This window comes from Panthera leo, chromosome D2 (assembly GCF_018350215.1).
Source record: "Panthera leo isolate Ple1 chromosome D2, P.leo_Ple1_pat1.1, whole genome shotgun sequence".
NCBI classification, from domain to species: Eukaryota; Metazoa; Chordata; class Mammalia; order Carnivora; family Felidae; genus Panthera; species Panthera leo.
In genome coordinates, this window is record NC_056689.1 from 55,088,273 (window position 1) to 55,109,891 (window position 21,619).

General features: G+C 46.9%; 1 protein-coding gene across 1 annotated transcript in view; it reads left to right on the top strand.

Moving 5' to 3' along the window:
* DNTT (DNA nucleotidylexotransferase) overlaps positions 1-20,105 on the top strand; it is a 30,324-nt gene extending 10,219 nt beyond the window's left edge. Inside the window, exons 2-11 of the mRNA XM_042908141.1 lie at positions 1,172-1,343; positions 2,283-2,408; positions 3,906-4,076; positions 4,385-4,456; positions 5,647-5,770; positions 7,612-7,744; positions 8,801-8,909; positions 13,303-13,548; positions 17,722-17,805; positions 19,695-20,105. Of these exons, the coding sequence (XP_042764075.1) occupies positions 1,172-1,343; positions 2,283-2,408; positions 3,906-4,076; positions 4,385-4,456; positions 5,647-5,770; positions 7,612-7,744; positions 8,801-8,909; positions 13,303-13,548; positions 17,722-17,805; positions 19,695-19,781 (1,324 nt within the window). The 3' untranslated portion in view covers positions 19,782-20,105. The remainder of the gene's footprint in view (positions 1-1,171; positions 1,344-2,282; positions 2,409-3,905; positions 4,077-4,384; positions 4,457-5,646; positions 5,771-7,611; positions 7,745-8,800; positions 8,910-13,302; positions 13,549-17,721; positions 17,806-19,694) is intronic.
* Positions 20,106-21,619: the final 1,514 nt, after the last annotated feature.

Genomic DNA, 21,619 nt, shown 5'->3' on the forward strand with positions numbered 1-21,619 from the left:
GTCCATGCTTTATGCCTTGTCATAACATATCGTTAACCATCTGTCTCACATAAGATACTAATGTCCACAAACTTCCCTTTCCTTCTTTGGAAACTCCAACTTCTTACCACTGCCACTACAAGGAACCTGGGCTGTGAATACAACAGCCAACAAAAAAATACCCAATGCATCTATGAGTCAATCAAAAAAGGAGAAGGAGCAAGAGGAAGTCAAGGAAGAGAAGTAGGAAAGAGAAAAGAATTCTATTTTTCTCTTGGATGCCCAAATATGCATCTTGCTATCTCCCAGATTCATAGATTATTTGAACTGAAAGAGACTGAAAACACATTGGTTCCAAGGATATGATGCTGACCGTGAAGACTTATTAAAAACTAGAAATAACCTACTTGACCCAAAAAAAGACAATCAGAAAGGATGAAGGGCATTTACTAGCTGTGTGGCCTTCAGAATGTCCCTTAAACTCTGTTCTTCAGTTTCCTCGTTTTTGAAGTATGAATAACATAACACGTGCCTGAGGAACTTTGTGAGTATCAAATGAGATGATGGGCGTAACGTACTTGGATGGTGCTGAAGCATGGTTAAGTGCTCGGTGATTATTAGGCGAAAGCTTCCTGCCTACCCTCTGTCACAAGATTGTGCTTTGAAAAAACATGTAATACTTCCCCAAAGCTGGTCACCATCTATTAATGGGCTGTGAGATCAATTTAATGAGATGTTAGAAGCATATCTACATGTATCTATATTTTTATTTTAGGTCATAATATAAAACGTATTTCTAACTGTGGGTCATAGACAGTTTGAACGACACTGGACTGAAGTCCTCTACAAATAAATACGAAATGGCATACCAAAGCCTCCTGTGGAATGCTTGGTGCTACTTTAAGAAAAATTTCATCTTCTGTCATCTCTGGACTTTGGTTTTCCATTGACACCACAATTCTGTTAATGTTTTCTTAATTTTTCTCGTGTCTGACATGTAACATAGACCACTGTGGCTACACTAATTAATGTAGAATTCCCTTCCCTGGAGACCTAAATTGTCTGTGCCTATGATCAGGTCTAGTATGCATCTTTCTTCAACAGATGGGATGTTCTGAACACCTCAAGGTAAGAGGAGCCCTTCTCCTTTTGAAATCCCCCTCAGCTGATAGCTTTTTCTTGCATTCTGCAGTGATTCCGTCACCCACATTGTAGCAGAAAACAACTCTGGCTCAGATGTCCTAGAGTGGCTTCAGGTACAGAATGTAAAAGCCAGCTCACAGCTAGAGCTCCTGGACATCTCCTGGCTGATAGAATCCATGGGAGCAGGAAAACCAGTAGAGGTGACAGGAAAACACCAGCTTGTAAGTGTTACGGTTGATCCTCTTTGCCCTTTTCTTGACGATTAGGAACATGGGCTATAGAATCAACAGACCTGAGCTTAACCCCCAGGCGGTCTGCCTTCTCCCTGTGTGATCTTGGGAAAGTCACTCGGGTTTTCTGAGCTTCAGTTTCCTCCTCTACGTTATAAGACAGCAAAAGAAACTACCTCACAAGATGGTTAGGGAATTAGAGTAACATACGTGTAAAGCACTTACCACAGAGCCTGATCTATGACAGGCAGCTGATAAATGGTAGCTGCTTTTATGAACAACACTATGTGCAAATATTTCAAAATGTGGAAGCCTTGATGTTCTGGTAACCAGAAAAGTAGAGGCTTCCTATTTTTTTTTTCTGACTGTCATCATTCATAAAGAAAAACTGATGAAAATTAATCTCTTAATTCCAAGTCCTTCACCATTAATGCTAGAACCCGCGGGAAGAAGGTTCAGACCATGAGTACATAAGTGCGTGGAAAAGGAAAATGGTACTTAATTGATGGTTCTTTGCACGTTTGTTTTTCTCATTGCAAAAATAACACATGTTGGGGCGCCTGGGTTGGCTCGGTCGGTTAAGCCTCCAACTCTTGATTTCGGCTCAGGTCATGATCTCACAGTTTGTGGGATGGAGCCCCGTGTCGGGCTGTGCACTGACAGTATAGCACTTTCTTGGGATTCTCTCTCTCCCTCTCTCTGCCCCTCCCCAGCTCAAAACAAACAAATAAACTTTAAAAAATACAATACATGTAAACCGTAGCAAATGCAAATATCAGAGATGTGTGTAACATAAAATCTGACTCTCCTATAATTTTATCCTCTTCAGGGACAATTGCCATCAAACTGCCTCCAATTTTTCTCCTTCATAATATCTATGATTATGACTATTGATTGCTATTAAAAACGGATGCTTCTGCATTTGTTTAGGTGAGAAGAGATTATTCAGCTAGCCCAAACCCAGAGCTCCAGAAGACTCCGCCACTTGTAAAAAAGATCCCTCTGTATGCATGTCAGAGAAGAACCACTTTAAACAACTTTAACCACGTATTCACGGTAAGGGGCTCTACAACAACCCCTAGAGCAAATGAAGGGCTTGTAGCGTCTTTCCATGGATCTGCAAATTCTTTTTTTTTTTTTAATTTTTTTTTAACGTTTATTCATTTTAGAGACAGAGAGAGAGCATGAATGGGGGAAGGTCAGAGAGAGAGGGAGAGACGCAGCATCTGAAACAGGCTTCAGGCTCTGAGCTGTCAGCACAGAGCCCGACTCGGGGCTGGAACTCACGGATCGCGAGATCGTGACCTGAGCCGAAGTCGGTCGCCCAACCGACTGAGCCACCCAGGCGCCCCCATGGATCTGCAAATTCAATTGTGTAATTTTCTGAATATCTAGGAAAATTACCCCCCACATTCACTCTCTCTCCCCCCCACCCCCGGCCTGATCTCTGGTTCTTATTTCAGTCCAGAATGGATCTACTTCTGTTGTAGACATGGACAAATACAATCAGAAATATATTTGTATTGTTTAGAGATGGTAAATTACTATTTGATGAGAATTGTCACTTTGGGGCACAACACTTGTGAAAGGCAAATATTTGGAAAAACCAAATACTGTAATTAGTCCAAAACACAGTAAGAGCAAGTTACAAAGAAACAGCACTAATGCATAAACAGCCTTTGCTGGGTAACCAGGCAAGTGAGAGACAGCAGGCCTGGATTCTCACCTCTCTGATCTTAACTAGCTCGGGCAAGTCAGTTCCTCTCTCTGAGCCTCGGTTTTCTCACCCGTTCAACTAGAAATTAGCCAGATTGTCTCCAAAGCCCCACCCAGGCCTGAAGTTTGGCAGTTGCGTTTCAAATGACCCTCACAGGTCCACAGCTGCTCGTTCTCCAGCCTAGAGAAAGTAGTCAGGTTGTTAAAACATGTGGTAGTGTATCAACTACAAAACTTCTCATTTCGAGACCTCCAGCCCCACATCTGCCAGGAAGAACAGGAAACTGCAGTACTGGGCACGGAAGCATGATGCCACACAGCTGTAGCTACTTCCTCCTCTGCTAGAAATGCAAATGTGCCCTACCTGAAACAACCCGCCTTGGGTCCGTGTCCTGTGATCACGCCCCTTTGTTGCCATGTTAAGTGCTGACTGTGTTTTACATACAAGCCGAGAGATGAAGGTGCCCAGTGATCCAGGCAGAGCCCTGGACACACGCTGGTGGGGAAGCCTGCAAGGAAAGAGGGCAGGGTCATGCTGAGCAATGACGAGTGGGGGTGCAGTGAGCATGCGATCAGGTTTTGGTTGAATCGCTCCTGAATATCTAATGGCAGCAAACTCAAAGTCTCCTTACGAAGCACTCTGTGACCCGTCTTTTCAGTTCAGCTCCTCTCATAGCAAGGGAGGGGTGCAAAGACATGGGAGACCCCATCCCACCCTTCGAGGAGACTGTCAGGAGGTATTTCAACACTCAAGAAGAGCAACAGGTGTTTGCAAGTGACTACTAGCTCAGGGGCTCGGAACAGGCCGTGTTTGGCTCACCTGGTTTTGTTCTTCAGGACGCCTTCGAGGTGCTAGCTGAAAACTATGAGTTTAAAGAAAATGAAGTCTCCTCTGCGACATTTATGAGAGCAGCTTCTGTGCTTAAATCTCTGCCATTCACAATCATCAGTATGAAGGACACAGAAGGAATTCCCTGCCTGGGGGACAAAGTGAAGTGTGTCATAGAGGTAAGGGTGAAATGTGATTTGTCCTGCTTCCTAATAGGAGGCAGGAGGGGGAAGGGAATGCAGTTAATATACAGATGTGGGATAGACAGACAGACAGAGAGATAGATGTTATATAATGTCTATGGAAGGGGCAGGGAGACGGGAGAGAGAGAATCTCAAGCAGGCTCCGCACTACCAGTGCAGAGCCCGATGTGGGGCTCCGTCCCACAAACCGTGAGATCGTGATCTGAGCTGAAATCAAGAGTCGGGTGCTTAACAGACGGAGCCACGTCAAGTGCCCCTAACAATTTTTTCAACTATCCATGCAGGAAATTATTGAAGATGGAGAAAGTTCTGAAGTTAAAGCTGTGTTAAATGATGAACGATATCAGTCCTTCAAAGTAAGTAATTTTACAGGTGTTGGCTGAAAATGGTTTTTCAGTTAACCCCATTACTTAATGTAGGTGGTTTGTCAGCTTGGGCTGCCATAACAAAATGCCACAGACTGGGTGAGTTAAACAACAAATATTTATTTTCTTACAGTTCTGGAGACTGGAAGTTCGAGATCAGGGTGCCAGCATGGTCGGGTTGTGGTTAGGGCTCTCTTCCTGGCACCTTTTCAATGTGCCTTCACATGACGCACAGAGAGAGAGTGCAACTCCCATGGTGCCTCTTCTTAGTAAGGCACAAACCCCATCATGAGGGCCCTACAGTCATGACCTCATCTAAACCTAATTCCCTCCAAAAGCCTCATCTCCAAACACCATCACAGTGGGGGTTAGGGCTTCAACATATGAGTGGAAGGGGGCACGATGAGTCCATAATAGTGGTCTAGGAAGCAGATGCCAAAATAAATACGGGTGCACGAGCGTATTGCCATGCTGTGGTGAGATCTTCTAGGATCTTCTAGGATCTGTCACTCATGGGCACAAATAGCACTGGGACACTGGGAGCATGGGACAAAACAAACCTGCTCTTAAGGAGCAAACCTGTGTTGGAAGCTCCCCACTGTGTCCTTCTCTACTTCGAAGCAGGGCTTGGTTCCCCCCAGTGTTCCCCACCTTGGAGTTCAGGGTGGCAGAGATTTCTGCCCGTCCCTTTGGTTCCGGAGTGATGCAAAGGCCTAAAAGCTGGTTGTGGGCAGGAGCCCAGGCTTGGAGGGCAGACAGCCTGGATTTGAGTTTGGGCTGTGCCACTTACCAGCTGAGTGACAGCAGAGAATTCATACAACCTACATGAGCATCCCTCTTAAAACCGCAGAGCATGAGTGTGCGTAAGGGACCCCTGGCCAAGGGGAGTGCCTGGTAGGGAAAGCTGTGGTCACACGTGGACGGAACAGGCAAAGGGTGGTCAGATTACACGGAAGCCTATGCAGATGCCAGCCACTGTAATACCATAGGTCAGGAAAGGACCCCCCTGAAACAAAAAGCTCTGTAAAAAGTTACCATCACCCACCCACTTGTCATATTCAAGAGAAACTGGGTCAGAAGTATGCTTACACTGTTTTCCTAATCCCTTGACCTTGAAAAGTGTCACTTCATTGTCATAATGGTCATGTCAGAAGCTAAAGGCATGCCTTTCCCTGTTTCAGCTCTTTACTTCTGTGTTTGGAGTGGGATTGAAGACATCTGAGAAATGGTTCAGGATGGGTTTCCGAACTCTGAGTAAAATAAAGTCAGACAAAACCCTGAAGTTCACACAAATGCAGAAAGCAGGTAAATTGTCTCTCCTACGGATCTCCTGATGTTGCCATGGGCTGGCCAGGTTGCAGTAGGGCTCTGAGTTAGCTGAACTTCAAGTCCAGTCTCAGTGAGCTGGGTACCTTGTTCGTCCTCTTTTTTGCACTATGGTTAAAAGCACAAGCTTTTGGAATCAGACAGACTTGGATCCAAATCCTGGCTCCAACATTCTGTGGCTGCAAGATCTTGAGCAAGCTTGTTCAAGTCTTTGAGCCAAGTTACTTCATCTATAAAAGGGAGGTAACACTGGTAGTTAATGAGGAATAAATCAAATAACGTAGGCAAAGTCCTTAGCACCTTGTGTGGCATAAGCAAAGACGCTTTGCATAGCGGCTGTTGTCATTCCTGCATCCAGATGTCAAACAGGGTTGTGCTGTTGATCTACTTCGTACTGAACTGGCTCTAGATGTTTGGGTCCTGACTGTCTCCTGTGGGTGAAAGGAGGAGTGGAGGAGTCATGGGCACGAAAGAGACATGAAGGTTGAGGAGTCAAAAATATTTCAACGAACTAGAGCCATTGCTGGAATAAATGTGGATCTGCTTTAGAAACTGTCAGATACCAGGAAATAGAAGGGAAAGTATGAAAATCTAGACACAGGGCTGACCTACCCGCTCCTGACCGACCAGCCGGAGAAGAGAACACTGTGTTGAGACAGGCAGCTGACAGCCCGGCAGGACCTCCCGCAGGTTGAAGGTGGTGGCTTGGACGCTTCCATTTACGGGGGGCTCTGGTAAAATGAATTTGGCATTAATTGGCATGAATGAAGAAATGTCAATAAGGGGTCAAAAATTGTACACGTTTTAAACATTTATTTTTAACATGCAATCGAAATACAATATAATTGGGATTCGAAAGAGCAAGACGCATCCAGCAGTGTTGGCTGTAGCCAACTTGCTGTACATGCATCCCTGGTACTTACTTATCTTAGGACTGGAAGCTGATACCTTTTTCCGATCACCTTCTTCCAATTCCCCTTCCGCCCGCACTGGCCTCTGATAACCACAGATCTGATTTCTCTTCTATGAGTTTTTGTCTTTAGATTTCACACATAAGTGACGTCATACAGTATTTGTCTTTCTTGGACGTATTTCACTTCACGTAAAGCCCTCAGGGTCCATCCATGTTGTTGCAAATGGCAGGATATCTTCATTTTAGTGGCTGAATAATCCTCCTATTTCCATGCGCACGTGCACACACACACACACACACACGCACACACACACTACAATTTCTTTATCCACTGACGGACACTTAGGTTGTTTCCATGTCTTGGCTATTGTGAATAATGTTGCTATGAACATGGCGGTGTGTATATTCCTTTGACGGTGTTTTCATTTCCTTCAGATGTATTCCCAGAAGCAGGATCGCTGGATCACACAGTAGTTCTATTTTTAATTTTTAGAAGAAGCTCCCTCCTTGGGTCTGTGGGAATAACCAAGTCATTATAGCAAGTCGGCCTGAGCTTCCATCGTAAATCTTTATGCATGATCTGTAAACAATTATAGGGCACAGTTTATGAAGAAGGCTGGTTCTTCAATAAGAAGCTATATTTGAACAGCTTGGTTTCTAGAGGGATATGAAATATAGTCTCTTTCTTAGTCAGGAAATTGTAAGACTCTTACAAGTCAGAAAGCGAAGAGTCATCATTACCATGAAAAATTCACAACCAAGAGAGTAGAGATTTCCCATCTCTGTGGAAACAGTTTGTTGATGCCTGTGGTCATGTTTACTCTATTTGGGGGTGGAATCACCTCCCACAGAGGGCTGGTCATCTCACGTGTCACTCTCTCCATTGACCTGTCCAACGGCCCCTCAGGATTCCTCTATTATGAAGACCTCGTCAGCTGTGTGACCAGGGCAGAAGCAGAGGCAGTCGGTGTGCTGGTTAAAGAGGCCGTCTGGGCGTTTCTGCCTGATGCCTTCGTCACCATGACAGGAGGATTCCGGAGGTAGATAACGAGGGCTGCTTTTGCCTCCCCTGCTCTAACACCTTCAGTGGCTCCCCACCTTCAGAAGTTCAGTTCAGTTTTAAGCACGGCACAAAGGCCTTTGGTGATCTGGTGACAGCCTCTCTCGGTGGCCTCATCTTCTGTAGCTCAGGTTTCCACATCAGCAACCCCAAATGGCTTGTCTTTCTTTGCACACATGGAGCTATTTCACGCTTCTGTGACTTGCCCAGTCAGACCCTTCCGTGTTTGCACTGGCTTTCCTCAAATTGTCACCTAGCCGACTTTTCCTCATCTTTTATGACTCAGTTCAGGTGCCATGCTCAGCCAGGCACCCCTCCTCAGTGCTACCTGTCAAGTAATTTGTTTGTATGCATGCTTTCCTCACACAGTTTGTAGAAATTAGTCCTCTGTGAGAACCCGGTGCCTGGTACAATGTAGGTGCTCAAGAAATACTGGCTGAGTCGATGAATGAATGAACTCTTCACAGAGATGTGTGCAGTTGTTGGATGTTGAGGCCTCCTTTTCGGAAAGAAATTCCTTCCTTCCCACCCCTTCCTCCAGCTCTCCCTGTGGCCCTCTTACCTGTTAGCTGTTGGCCATCTTGGCAAGCCAAGTTTGAAGTGAGGGAGCAAGCGGGAGAGGAAGATCAAATCTAAGAAAATGCCTTCAGTCAATACCATGATTTGGAGAGCCCTCTCTCGTATTGTGTGCATGCAGCTCTCGGTTCTGGTCACCGGTTCTGATCTGCTTGTCTGTGTGCACATGTGGGGGTGGGTGTGCACATGTGAGTATGCAGAAGAGATCACTTCCTGTGTTATTTTTACCCACACATATATAATCATATACGTACTATGTGTGACTTTTTCTATGTCATAAATTTATCTTGCAAGGAGTAGAGTTGTCCGATCAAGGATATTTTGTTTAAAAAAATATATCACGAGCATTTTGTGTTGCAAACGTTGAGCATAGGGCATAGAAACAAAAGTGAGTTGTAAAAATTGAGAGCTAAAAATCTAATTGATTTCCATTCTATACTTTTTTTTTTTTTTTGGTCAGGGGTAAGAAGATTGGGCACGATGTTGATTTTTTAATTACCAGCCCCGGATCAACAGACGAAGAAGAGGAAGAACTTTTACCTAAAGTGATAAACTTATGGCAAAGGAAGGTAAGAAGAAGGATCACAGGTAGATGTTTGGACACCCAAACATTACATTAATACCGTTGAATTTTGCACACTATGTATCTCGTCTTTGTGTCATGACCATATACTGGATTCTCAGCGATTTGCAACAGCTTACACATGCCACATGACACACGATAAGACTTACTCGCCTGGGGTCCTAGAGTCTGTGTTGTGAATATTTATCTTATTTATACACACCTGTCCTGTGTCCAGGGGGCGAGGGCTGTAGGTCTCGGTGTCCGACAGGAGGAAGTGTTACCGCCCCTAAATGAATGGGGCCCATGTGCCCTACAGACCTGGGAGGTGTGAGATGGGTGGTAGCAGGCTTAGGGGTGGGGCGGGACCACGGGGACTGGGATATTATCAGCCAGGAGATGTCGCTGCTGCCTTGAACTCTCTGCGGGTCAACAACCACCTTGACTTTGTGCTGAGATGGGAAGAAGGAAACCAACGAGGACCAGCTGGGCTCAGAAGCCCCCACCCACTGCGGAGATCAGATTCGCCTCGGGCTACCTATTGCCCAGCAGAGGAAGCTGCCAGAGCTGCCTGCAGGGCCCCGACCCGCGCCCCACTCCAGGAAGAGCTCCACTTCCCAAAGGGCCCAGAGGGAGCCACCCCAGGGACCTGTGGGCCTGGCCGGCGAGGATGCTGGGGCTAGTGTTTTTCTGGCACAGCTTCATCCTTCCTGAGTGATCTAGCCTCTGCTGCCCGTGGGCCAACCTTCATGATACGCCAGAGGGAGAGAAACCTCAGATAAAGTGAAAATGAGATCGGGGAACACACGATCCTGGAGCCAGGGGCACCAGAAGTGCGGACCCAACATTGGAACCAGATCCACATTCACCTGTGAGGCCATCCCAAGCCCCCTCTGTCCTTCTCAGGAGGGTGGACCCCGGGACTGCCAGGGGCCCTGAGAGTGAACCTCATTGGCCAAGCCAAGGGAAGGCAGGACAGGGAAGAGTCAGCCCCACCTACACGGGCCCCTCGGCTCGGCTCAAGCAGGAAAGGTAGATGGTTCTCACGGATAGACAGCACAATTCATGGGCCTGCTAGCCAAGGCCGGGGTGGGGACAGCAAGACCTGGGGCCCTGTGAGGGTGGGCCTGTTTGACCTTGGTGTTTAGGCACCGCGCTCCCCAGGCTCCGAGACCGTTCCAGACTAAGATGGAGATGGTGGTGTGGGACATGGAGACAAGGACCCTTCTTTCCTTTCCTCTTTCCTCAGTTTGAGGAAACCAGACCTCTGGCCTCCAAGCAGAGAGATGGGCAGGCACGGGTGGAGGCGGACATTAAGCCCTGGGGGGTTTTATATGGGACTTTAAAAGCACAACCCTGCAGCTTACTGGCTGCATGACCTGGGCCGCTTTGCTTGATCTTTCGCCTATAAAACAGGGATAGCAAGGCTGTCTCGCTTCATTAACGGAGAGGATTAACTGACAGAATTAGATAAAGCACTTGATGCTGTGCCCGGTAATGTTAAACGCTTAATAACCAGTGGCCATCGGTGTGATGGCTCCTGCATAAGTACTCACTGAGCTCTGCCGGAAAGCCGGGCCCCGTGCCAGGTGAGGGCACCCAGGAGCCAGCAGGTGCACCTGCTCCTCTTGCGGACAAACAGGACTTCAGGGAGGAGACACCGAGTGGCAGTTGGGTGTCCCCGCTCTGCCTGAACCCCTGCAGCCCCGGATCTGCCCCCACCACCTTGGCTGTGAAGTCCTCGTGGGTAACTTCCGTTTCTACCTCGCTCCTCAGCCCTGACATTCTTACCAGAGCTCGCATTTTCCAGATTATACAGATGATATCCCACGCAGGACAGGCATGAGCACACTCACACAGCACGCACGTGTTACGTGAGCACGACAAATGGCCCGTAGGCGTCGGTTTGAGCCGCCCATCCAGTGAACTAAACGTGAGCCTTGGAGAAGACCCCTTGGTCGGTGGAAAGAAAAGGAGGAAAGGGAGCTTGGAAATACTGATCTTTGGTGGAGGTCCCCATCTCGAAGACTCCTGCCAGCCTGAATTCTTCCTGGTCACCACAGCTCAACCCAAAGAGGGGAGGGCTCACTGGAGTGGGGTTCACCCCTGGACTAGGGTGGGGTTGACCCCTGGTGGGTGGGACCTTGCTCGGGGCCGCTCACTGTTCACCAGGCTACAACCTCAGTTCCTGGAAGGCTGACAGACTGAAAGTATTAATACTTTAGAAGAGAGAACATATTCACTCCCACTGCAAAACAGACTTGACTTTGAATAGGGGATGTGGAGTCTTCCGAGAAGGGATTGGAGGAAATTGAAACAGAAGCGTGGATGGATCCTGGCTGTCAGAAAGGGAGAGGGCCTCACCCTCCAGCCTTGCCACCCTCCCTCTCTGTTGGGGGAGCCTAATACTAAACGTGGGGTGATGGTGCCTCCTTTGTGAGAGGCAAAGCCGAGGGCTAAGCACTTCTCTCCCACCCCGTGTCATGTACCTGAGAGTCAAGTGCTCAGTCCCCCGGGGAGGAAGGGAGGGAGGAACAGGGGAAGATCCTCCCTCCTGGTCAAGAGGAGTCCCTTCGTTTCCAGTAAGAAGAAAAGAACATGCTGATAGGAAGTTTAGTCAGCTTGTGCTTATCGATGGCAGAGCCCAAAACTTTGAAGGAGTTTTCAAAGAAGAGAGAAGTCACTCAAGGGGAAATGGGGACCAACAAGGAAAGAAACGGGAGAAGACAGAGATGTCCCACAAACAGCCCAGGCCAGACGGCAGGAGGCAGAGTATCAGGGGTTGTGTGGGTTGTGTGTGTGCGTTGAGAACTGTGCCCCTGCTGCAGAAGGTGTCTGAATATGCAGACAGGAGCTTTTTATTCAAGGCATGCATTCCCAAACACCTTGCAAGATCCAAAGCAAAACCCTACAAAATGGCCCATTGTCTATGACCAGCCAATGTCACCACCATGTGGCGATAGGGTAAACACAGCTTTTTAGGAAGACAGCTTTGTGGATTTTGGAGGGAGGTGGGTGTTATTGCAGATTTAACTTCAGGGAAAGACTTGTTGATATTTTAATAGCTCACTTTTCAAAGGTACATGATTCAAGTTTACAAGGAAGTCTGCTACGTTGTACTCATTTTTGTAAGTTTCATTAAAAAGCAGAATTGTTTTCTTGAGCTGGTTATTAGACTATTCTATAGCAATACTTGACCTCTCACCAAAAGGGTCTTCTCGACATCAGTGCTCCCCTCCCCCCCTTCAGAAGGTGTGTGTTTTCCTAATACCTTTCCTGGGGGGGGGGGGGTTGCTGAAGGGCTAGAGTTCCCTCTTTTGAGATCAGCAAAAGGAAAAGTTATCAAAGTCCGGTTGAATTGAACAATATCTCCCGGAGGGCTACAGAGGGAATGCAGAGCATTCCTAATAACAAAATTAACTGAACCAAAGTGCTCAGAGTGTGGTTCCTGGACCAGCAGCATCAGCATCTCCTGGGAACTTGCTAGAAATGCAAATCCTCACCCTTTCTCCTTCCACTGAATCACTCTGGGGAGAGACCCCCACAAACTGCTGTGACAAACTTTCCAAATGCTTCTGATGATAAAGTTGGAGACCGGCTGACCTGAGGAATGTCTGATAACAGATCACCTACCCGCAGAGCTATGACTGAATTATTGTGAGGTTTTTTGCTTTGTTAGTTGTCACTCAAGATTTAGCAGTTGATTACACGTTTCTTTCTCTCCCTGCCCCACATCTGCCCTGTGCTGTGAGGAGTTCCCACGGAGCAGACAAATTGGAGGGTCGCTGAGCACATCTTCGAATCTCTTCTTCTCGTTCTGACTCAGCATCACTGGGGGAGATATGTGTCACTAACTGTATCCCAGTCCCCAAGGCGGACCCAGTGACAATCTTAAAATGCAACCTAGAGGTAGTGACTCGTCCTGCCCAAAAGCGGGGCTGAGCCTCCGGCCACAACCCTTTGGGCCAAATAAACCAGGTCATCTATATAATATAGAGGGACACTGACTCAGAGCAGTGTCCCTGCATAAAAACAGCATAAAACTGCATAAAACAGCAGGGCTTTTGTTCATGATTGATTTGTTCTCAAAGCGGTGAGGCAAGTTTCTGAGCCCTGACTTGTGATTCGGAAGTAAGGAGAAGGATTCTCGGGCAGCTTTGCCATGAAGTGGCCTTGGCCTCTCTAACTGCTAAGTTCCTCTGCTACATAGGCTAATACACCCACTTCCTGGCTTCCTCTCCCAGGGTTACCAGGTGGGCTTGCATGGCAAGGGCACAACATGCCCACCTTCTGCTCAAATCTGTAAAGCTTCTGCTAAGAGCAGTCATTAACAGCCCAGTATCAAATTGCAGACCCTGTCCACCGGGGACTCTTCCTGATGTCTTTCTGTTTGCTTTCAGGAATTACTTTTATACTACGACCTTGTGGAGTCGACATTTGAAAAGCTAAAGTTGCCCAGCAGGAAGGTGGATGCTTTAGATCATTTTCAAAAGTGCTTTCTGATTTTAAAATTGCACCATCAGAGAGTGGACAGTGGCAAGTGTAGCCAGCAGGAAGGGAAGACCTGGAAGGCCATCCGTGTGGACCTGGTCATGTGCCCCTACGAGCGCCGTGCCTTTGCCCTGCTGGGCTGGACTGGCTCGCGGGTAAGTGCTACACAGATCCAAAAGAAGTAGGCTGGGTCCACTGGGGCCCAGGAGAGAGACAATGGCAGTGGGACCAGGGAGACAGGGAGGAGTGCCCAGAAACCTCCAAATCTGGGCATTCTACCTGCACGAGGTCAGTGACACAGATTAATTTAGAGCAGTTGTTATTCTCAGTGTGGTCCCAGGCTGGCAGCATCAGATCACCTGGGGGCAGGTTAAACACACAAACTCTCCACCCACCCCCTCAAGACCTCCTGAATCAGAAACTCCGGGGGTGGAGCCCAGCAATCTGCTTTCGAAAAAGCCTGGCAGGTATTTCAGGCAGGCATTTCGGATGTAGCTGGAGAGGGAGGACCACTGAAGCAGAGAAAGCAGCAAGGTGGCTGAGGACACAGGTTTGGCTTTTCCGGGACCTGTCATGGGCCTCTGTTCTGCGCCTCATTGGCTGGGGGTCTCAGAGCTCCCTATGCCCTTGAAGACTTAGCTTTCCCGCCAAGGAAGTGAGGGCAAGGACTCTGTCACCTCCCTGGGCTGCAGGGGTGGGTGAGATGAAGCCGGCAAAGCCCCCAGTGCCACACCGGCACGTGATGGGTGCTGGCCAAGAGGCGGTTCTCCCTCCCCTCCAGTCACATTCACAGCGAGGGTGCCCAGGATTCGAATCTCATTAGCACGAGCTTCCCCCCACCACCCCCGGTGTAGTAAGCACTGCCCACTTTCATCAGTGTCCCCAGGCAGCTAGCTGTTGGCTTGAGTCTTTAGCTGTTACTTGACTCTTTAGAGGGTTTTATATGGATGAACGACATGACACAAATTAGTTGTCCTCAACCTTGAGTTAAATGTCTGGTGTCTTTGCTTGAGGCTGCAACTATTTCAGCAGAGGGTCTCGGCCCTAGAATTCCTCACCCTCATCAAAAAATGTTGGCTGACATTTTTCATTCATAAAAGTTGGAAAACCTGATGAAACAATCTATCATAAATGCAGCTTGTTTGACAGACGAGAATCTTTGGGAGCGCAGAGTCTGATGAGACCGGGGAGAGTTCCAAAAACAAGTCCGAAGTTATACAAGATCGGGCCAGTTAGGTATCACTGGCAGAAACGGTGGCCTTTTACCCATTTTGTTTGAAGACAGGCATGTTTTCAGCACATTTTAGTCTCTTCTCTCGGAGTTCTTGGAAATTGCTTCTATGGGTTCTGCAGGCGCTGATAGAACACTCAGCGTTTTGCTGACTGACTTTAAACTAGTTCACCTCTTTGAGCCCCCACCGCCCCATCTCTATTGTGGATAATAGTGGTGCCCACCTCTTATTGTTGCCATTTGGGTTAAAGGAGAGGCTGCGTGCTCAGCATGTGGTAGCTACTTGTGTGACTATCTTTACGCCCTACCTATGCAACCACTGAATATGGTGTGTTTTGTCTCCAGGAGGATACCTGTTGGTGGGTGACCAGGATTAGATTTAGTCTAAAGTTTTGTAGGTGAAAAATTCGACTTCACCTTTTTACCCAAATATTTCAGGGCCCGGGAAGTGTTCTCAAGACAATTCAAGTCATCTATTAATCTCACCTCAATTTGGCGCCTATATTCCCCTATAGGAAATGGTGCCCTCTAGAGTTCTGCAGTGCACAACTTGCACAACTGTATGCAGCAGCCGTTGGCCAACTTCTGAGGTCGATTGTGACCGATGATACAGTCAGACTGTAGTACCAATGCCCCTGCCCAGTGTTCGGCTTCCTTCATTTGAAACATAAGACATCATCCTTGTCATGCCTATTTCGCAGGGTCATTGTGAGAAACTAAAGAGGGTTTAAAGCAGAAGGCTTTAAACTTGGGTAAAGTGCCTGAGTCTGGGTCCCAGCTCTATCATAGGTTGTGTGGCCTCGGGTGAATGACTTAGGCTCTCTGGGCATCCTTTCTTCACCTGAAAAATGGACTAACAACAGCCCCACCTCACAGGATTGTAATGAGCATTAAATGAGACAATGCCCTCATCTCAGCACAACTTCGAGTACAACTATGTACATAAAACTGTTCTCCTTGAGGGGTGCCCGGGTGGCTCAGTCAGTTAAGCGTCTGACTTCGGCTTAGGTCATGATCTCACAGTTCGTGGGTTTGAGCCCTGCATCGGGCTCTGTGCTGACAGCTCAGAGCCTGGAGCCTGCTTCGGATTCTGTCTGTCTCTCTCTGCTCCTTCCCCAGTCGTGCTTCCCCCTCCTCAAAAATAAACACCAAAAAAATTTAAAAATTAAAAAAATATAAACATTTTAAAAAGTCTAATAAAAACAACTGTTTTCTTTGAGGTAATTAAAGAGTCTTTTAGACTCTTCCAGAAGCTGTTAAATGTCAGCGGTAATAGAGCAGATCAAAAAATTAATATAAAGCAAGAAGTGAGCCCAGTGCCTGCACAAGGTGAGCTCTACGTAAATATTAAGAAGGATGTCGTTGCCTGTTTCTGGCCTCGCCTGGTACAGCTGAGCGATCCCCCTATAACATAAGTCAGATCAGGTCCCTCCGCAGCTCAAAACCTTGCAGAGACTCCCCCATTGAACTCAGAGTAAACGTGGGGTCCTGCCTGGCTCATGAGACCCTGCTCGATCTTCCCACCTCCTTATCCCTCTGAACTCCTCTCCTACTGCTCTCTCCCTAAACAGGCCAGGCTCGCTCCATGCTAAGGCTGTGTTCTAGCTGTTCGTCTGCCTGGATGGCTCTCCCCCCAGAGTCCACTTGGCTGACATCCTGTCCAATTCCTTGCTCAAACCCCTACCTTCTCAATGAGGCCTGCTCTGTATACAACAGTTACCTTTCCTCATACCGTACCGTTTATTTATTCCATTATTGTGCCTTGTCTGTGTCCCCTGCTGGAAGGCAAGCCCCACCAGGGCAGACATGTTCACTGTTGTATCCCAAGCACACAGGACACACACGGCACACAGTAGGTGCTCAGTAAATACTTGAGTAAATATTGTTACTCTCCAAATAAAAGACATCATTATCATTTCTTGCAGTCTATGGGGAAACGTTCTCAGGTTTCAGCAGAGGAGTCCAGGAATATATCTTTCACCACATAGAGCTGGGGAGCCAAGGGCAGCCTCTCACTGCCCCCCTCATCCCCATCCTCTCCAGCCTTTCCCAACACCCTGGGAGCAGCCATCGCTCTAAGTGCTGGGGAGTAGGGTGGGAAGAGAATGTCCCAGGGCTGGCAGGAGGCATAGTGCCAAGCGACGCTCCCATATTTTCACAGTCCAACAGCTACTGCACCCAGAACCTGCTACACCCCGATTTGTCCACAACCCTGGCTCCCCCTCTGCCACATTAATAAAACTTCTGTTTGGAGAGCCTGTTTTCTTACACAGCGGGCCGTGGTGGGAGGGGTCCCAGCCTCAGCCGGCTTTCCGAAACTAGGAAACGGCTCCTCGCCGCTAGAGGGCGCGATTATCCCATACTTTCCTCCGCATCTCACGAGGAAAGATCAACGTTTCTAGATCTGTGCTTCACCTCAACAGCAGCTTTATTCACTGTCCTCTATCTTAGCCTTCAGTTTTCACCCCCTGCAGCCTCAGAGCCCACCCTCGATCATAGGACATGCTATTCTGGGACAGGTGGCTCAAACCGTGAGTTTTACAGACTCTCATCCAAGAGGCTGTTAGAGCCAGAAGGGACCCTACTTCTTACGTACGGACTTTCTTCATCCTCCTGTCTGACCAGTCAAGATTCAGAGAAACGGGGTGGCTTGCCAAAAGAGGCACAAATAGGGACAAAATCCAGGCTGGAGTTTGGGTCTCTTGACTCCTCAGCTTCTTTTGGCATAATGATACTCCAAATAAAAAAACTATTATTTATCCAGCATTTGCTTTGGGACCAGGTATTATCCTGGACACAATCCTCACAGCATTTATTTATTCACTCAACAAACACTTGCTGTCCATCTTCTGTGTGCCAGGCACTATTAGAGAAGGGAATATGGTTATGAACCAAGCCAGCCAGGCTCCTGTTTTCAAGGAGCTTGCATTCTAATGTGCCGTCACAGAGCTTTGCCCTCGGAGAGAAAATTGCTTTCAGAACGTTCACTGGAGGTAAACAGGTGTTTCATTATAGGGACTTAGATCTATCTCTAAACGCGTAATACTGAAGACATTCTAAACTTACTAGTAATTTATTTTAATTATATCTCGTCCAGCAGTTTGAGAGAGACCTCCGGCGGTATGCCACGCATGAGCGGAAGATGATCCTGGATAACCATGCTTTATACGACAAGACCAAGGTAGAGTTGTCTCCCCAAGATGGGCTGCTCTGATCCTCATCCCTATGGCTGGCTCCCTGAGCACTTTTCCTGAACTGATGTCTGCCCTGAGTGTCCTGTTCCCACAGATCACAGTTGAGGGCAGCTGGAAAGATCCTGATGGGAGCACGGTCCCCACCTGGCCCAGAATATACCTCAAGGGCTTTGGGCTCCAAGATGATGAGCTTGTTGGGTCTTTAGAACCAGTCCAGCGTGAACATCAATTGTGTTTGATATATCTTTGGTATTTGGAGTGAATAAGTCCAAAGAAAACCAAGGATTCCCCAAATTACAAAAACCATTTAAGGGGTACATATCAAGTACCCCTAAAATGCATGGGCAGTTGCATTTTGAGTGACCACTTGGGTCATTAATGAGAGCCTACTGCAAGAGGGAGAGCCACAGAACTGCCCTGAGATGTAGATGAGCGGTCAGTGAGGCTCCCTCACCAGCTGTGTAACTCACTTGGTGTGCTGCACTTGGCACTGGTCAGGATCCAAATTCGTGCCTCGGCAAAAGGATAAATTACTGCATGAATTATGAGGAGTTAAATATTCGTCTGTTAAATCTACATGCCAAGGTCTGCTGTTCTCCCAGGGGTCAAGGACATTAAACTAAGCTCTGAGGGGAATAAGACATAAAATAACCAGAAGTTATCTTTACCCTCTAAGAGCTCACAGCCTAAATGCGCTGTATTTGGTTAGAGCTGTCTCAGTTACAGGTGTCAGAAACCCAGTCCAAGGTGGCATAGCAAAAAAAGTATACTTGGCTTATATACTGAAGCATCTGGGGGTAATACTGACTTCAGGTATGTCTGTATCCAGGTGCTGATTGCAGGTTTTCCTCAGTGTTGGTTTCAACCTCAGGCATGGTTTTCCCATGATTCCCATCCATCCAACTTAACAGAGAAGAGCCTCTTTCCTGATAGTTCTAGCAAGAGTCCTAGTTGATGTTCATTGGCCAGGCCTGGGTCATGTGCCCATCCCTTATGGCTCTGACTGGCCAGGTTTTGATCGTGTGGCCCTCCTTGGAGATGGAATTAGCCCCACCTGATCCTCACAGACTGAGAGTAGGGAAGGGTGGTTTCTCAAAGGAAAATCAAGGTACTGCTGTCAGAGGAAAGGGCCATAGATGTCAAGCATGTGAGTGGAGGCAGAGTCACATAACACAGCGTAGGAATGCTTACAAATTAACACATACTAAATAGTTTAACATAACTGAGTGCGTCTTAAGGGTCCAACACTGTGCTATAGGCAAGAAGGGGATGAGGGAGAAGTGGTGCTTGGTCTAAAAGAGATCATGGGGTGGGGGCGGGCAGGTGAGGAAGGTCAGAAGGAGAACCCAACATATACAAGTATCCTATAATTGCCTCTCGTTACCTGGAGCAGGAGTACATAATTCTGGCTGCCCATGAGACTTACCCAGAGCCTTTACAAAGACTGGTGACAGGACCTCTCCTGAGATTCTGATTTCATTGAACTGGGGTGTCGTTCAGGCTTCAAAGTTTTTGGGGGTTTTTGTTGTTGTTAAGTTCCTTTAGGTGGTTCTAATGAACAACTGTGGTTAAGAGCTACAGACCCATTGGAAAAATACCAAATGCCTTTAGCTAAATATGTAAGGCCGTCATAATTTTGTTAATTTATCAGATACCATGTTTTGGGGGCAGGAAAATAATAAAATTACAGAAGCCGGTCAATATTAAAAAAAAAAAAAGAAGTCAGTTCAGATGATTTTTTATACTCAGAAGCAGGGAATTATGTTTTGGTAATAACCCACTCTGCCAAGACAATTTACAAAGTAAAACTTTCACTATGTCAGGATCGAGATGTTTAAAAATATCTGAATGCACATATTTCTTTTTATGCTTTCAGAAAATATTTCTCAAAGCAGAAAGTGAAGAAGAAATTTTTGCACATCTGGGATTGGATTACATTGAACCATGGGAAAGAAATGCCTAAAAAAAGTTGTCAACTTTTTTTCAGTTTTTTTTTTCGGGTTAAATAAATTATGCTTCATATTATAGTGAAGATGCCTTAAGAAAATATGAGATTCTTTAAGCCTTATTGAAATGCAGATTGCTTTTAGAAATAGTTTTGGAAACATGATAAGGCACCGCCACCTGGTAATGTGTTAGGGTCTAATAGGCCGTTTGTATGACTGTTGCTTAGATTTCACAATGCATTTTTCCATAGAAATGTTGTAATTCGTGGCTCATTTCCAGCATAGCTTGTCAAAGCCCATAGTGTAGCTGAAATACTATATATTTGCAATAAAAATAGGAGGAATCAAGACGGTGGAGTCTTCTTTTTCACTCAAGCACTATAAAATATTCTAAACAAAAATGTGACAAAATGAAAGAGTGAAGAGTTTAAGATTTATCTTGAGGAGAGAAGATTCTGGAGGGGGTTCTGGGTCCCTTCTGGAGGAGGGGGTACTAACTCACTTTGCTCAAGCCATTGTCTGCTCCTTCTCTCAGCCATGGAGCTGCTTCCCTGGGCACCCAGCACAAGGCCACACACGAGATGTATTCCCACTGCTTTCATTCAGAAGTACAACTTCTTAAACGTCAAAGGAATACATCCCCTATTTTCTATCTCTGAGTCTCTCTCTGGATCTTAGTGGCCCTTTTCCTCTCAGGGAGATACTCTTTCTTGGTCTTTTCATCTTGGGACACTCCCCAGGTAAGGGAGGCAGCTTTGAAAGCACATGTTGGCATTGGCAGTAACTGGGTTTGTAGAACCTGTTCTTAGTTATTTGAAGAAGAGGGTCATGTTTCTGAGCAATCAGAGGCCCTAGGGTGAGAAAGAAATGTCTCCACAACATATCAGAGTGGAATTGGTGGATGGATCCTGAGATGCCGTGGACTCAGGCTCTCCCATTCGGAGACCCTGCCTGTTCACCAGCAATGGCCCCGCATGGCAGAACCAGGACTCCCGGAAGCTCCATCACAGAAGCAATGTTGAAGTCCTGGCCTGAGCCAGCTGATGTGTCTTCAGGCTTTCCTCAGATGGCAAGCAAATTGCTACTTAGCCCATCCCTTTGGTCCTGTGTTCATCCAGAGTCCTCTTGCCCTCTCTTCCTGCCAGTGAGTTTTCCCCCACGCAAGTCCAAGGACGTGGGCCTTTCTCTCCATTCTAACAAAATGGATATAGCCCTCATTTCTAATCTCCTGGAACGACCTTTGCCTTCACTCCACCCTATTTACCCTCAACACACACACACACACACACACACACACACACACACAGAGGGAGAGAGAGTCTACTGCAGAATTGCCTTCCTTAAATACTCTTTGAGCACAGACACAAATGGGAGCATGTGCTACCCCTGTAGTCAGGGAACATATGGCTCCACAGGATTTCTACCTTGAGATGTTCAGAAATAAGAAACTGCTTCCCCTCATAATCCAATTTAAGTTTTATTTATATCCCAACTTGCACCATGCTGACCTTGGCCAACCTTCCCACAGAAGCCAGGTCTGATGATTTTTTTTTTTTTTTTTGAGAAAAGAGATGTGAAAAAAGATAAGGCAAAACACACAGAAATCAAGTCCCTTCCCCAAAATCATAAAGAAAAGAAAAGCATAGGTCAAGAATAGGATCAAAGGGCTCCTTCTGGACCTCACTTGGTGCTTCACTGCTTATTAAACAAGATCCGAGTGTTGGAATGAACCTTTAGCTCTGTCACCTACAGAGACAAACCAACCTGAAAGTTTTCCAGATCTACACATGAAATTTAGATAGGTTAAGAAGCAGCTTGGCATCTCTCCTCATTCCGAGCAAAAATCCATGGGTTT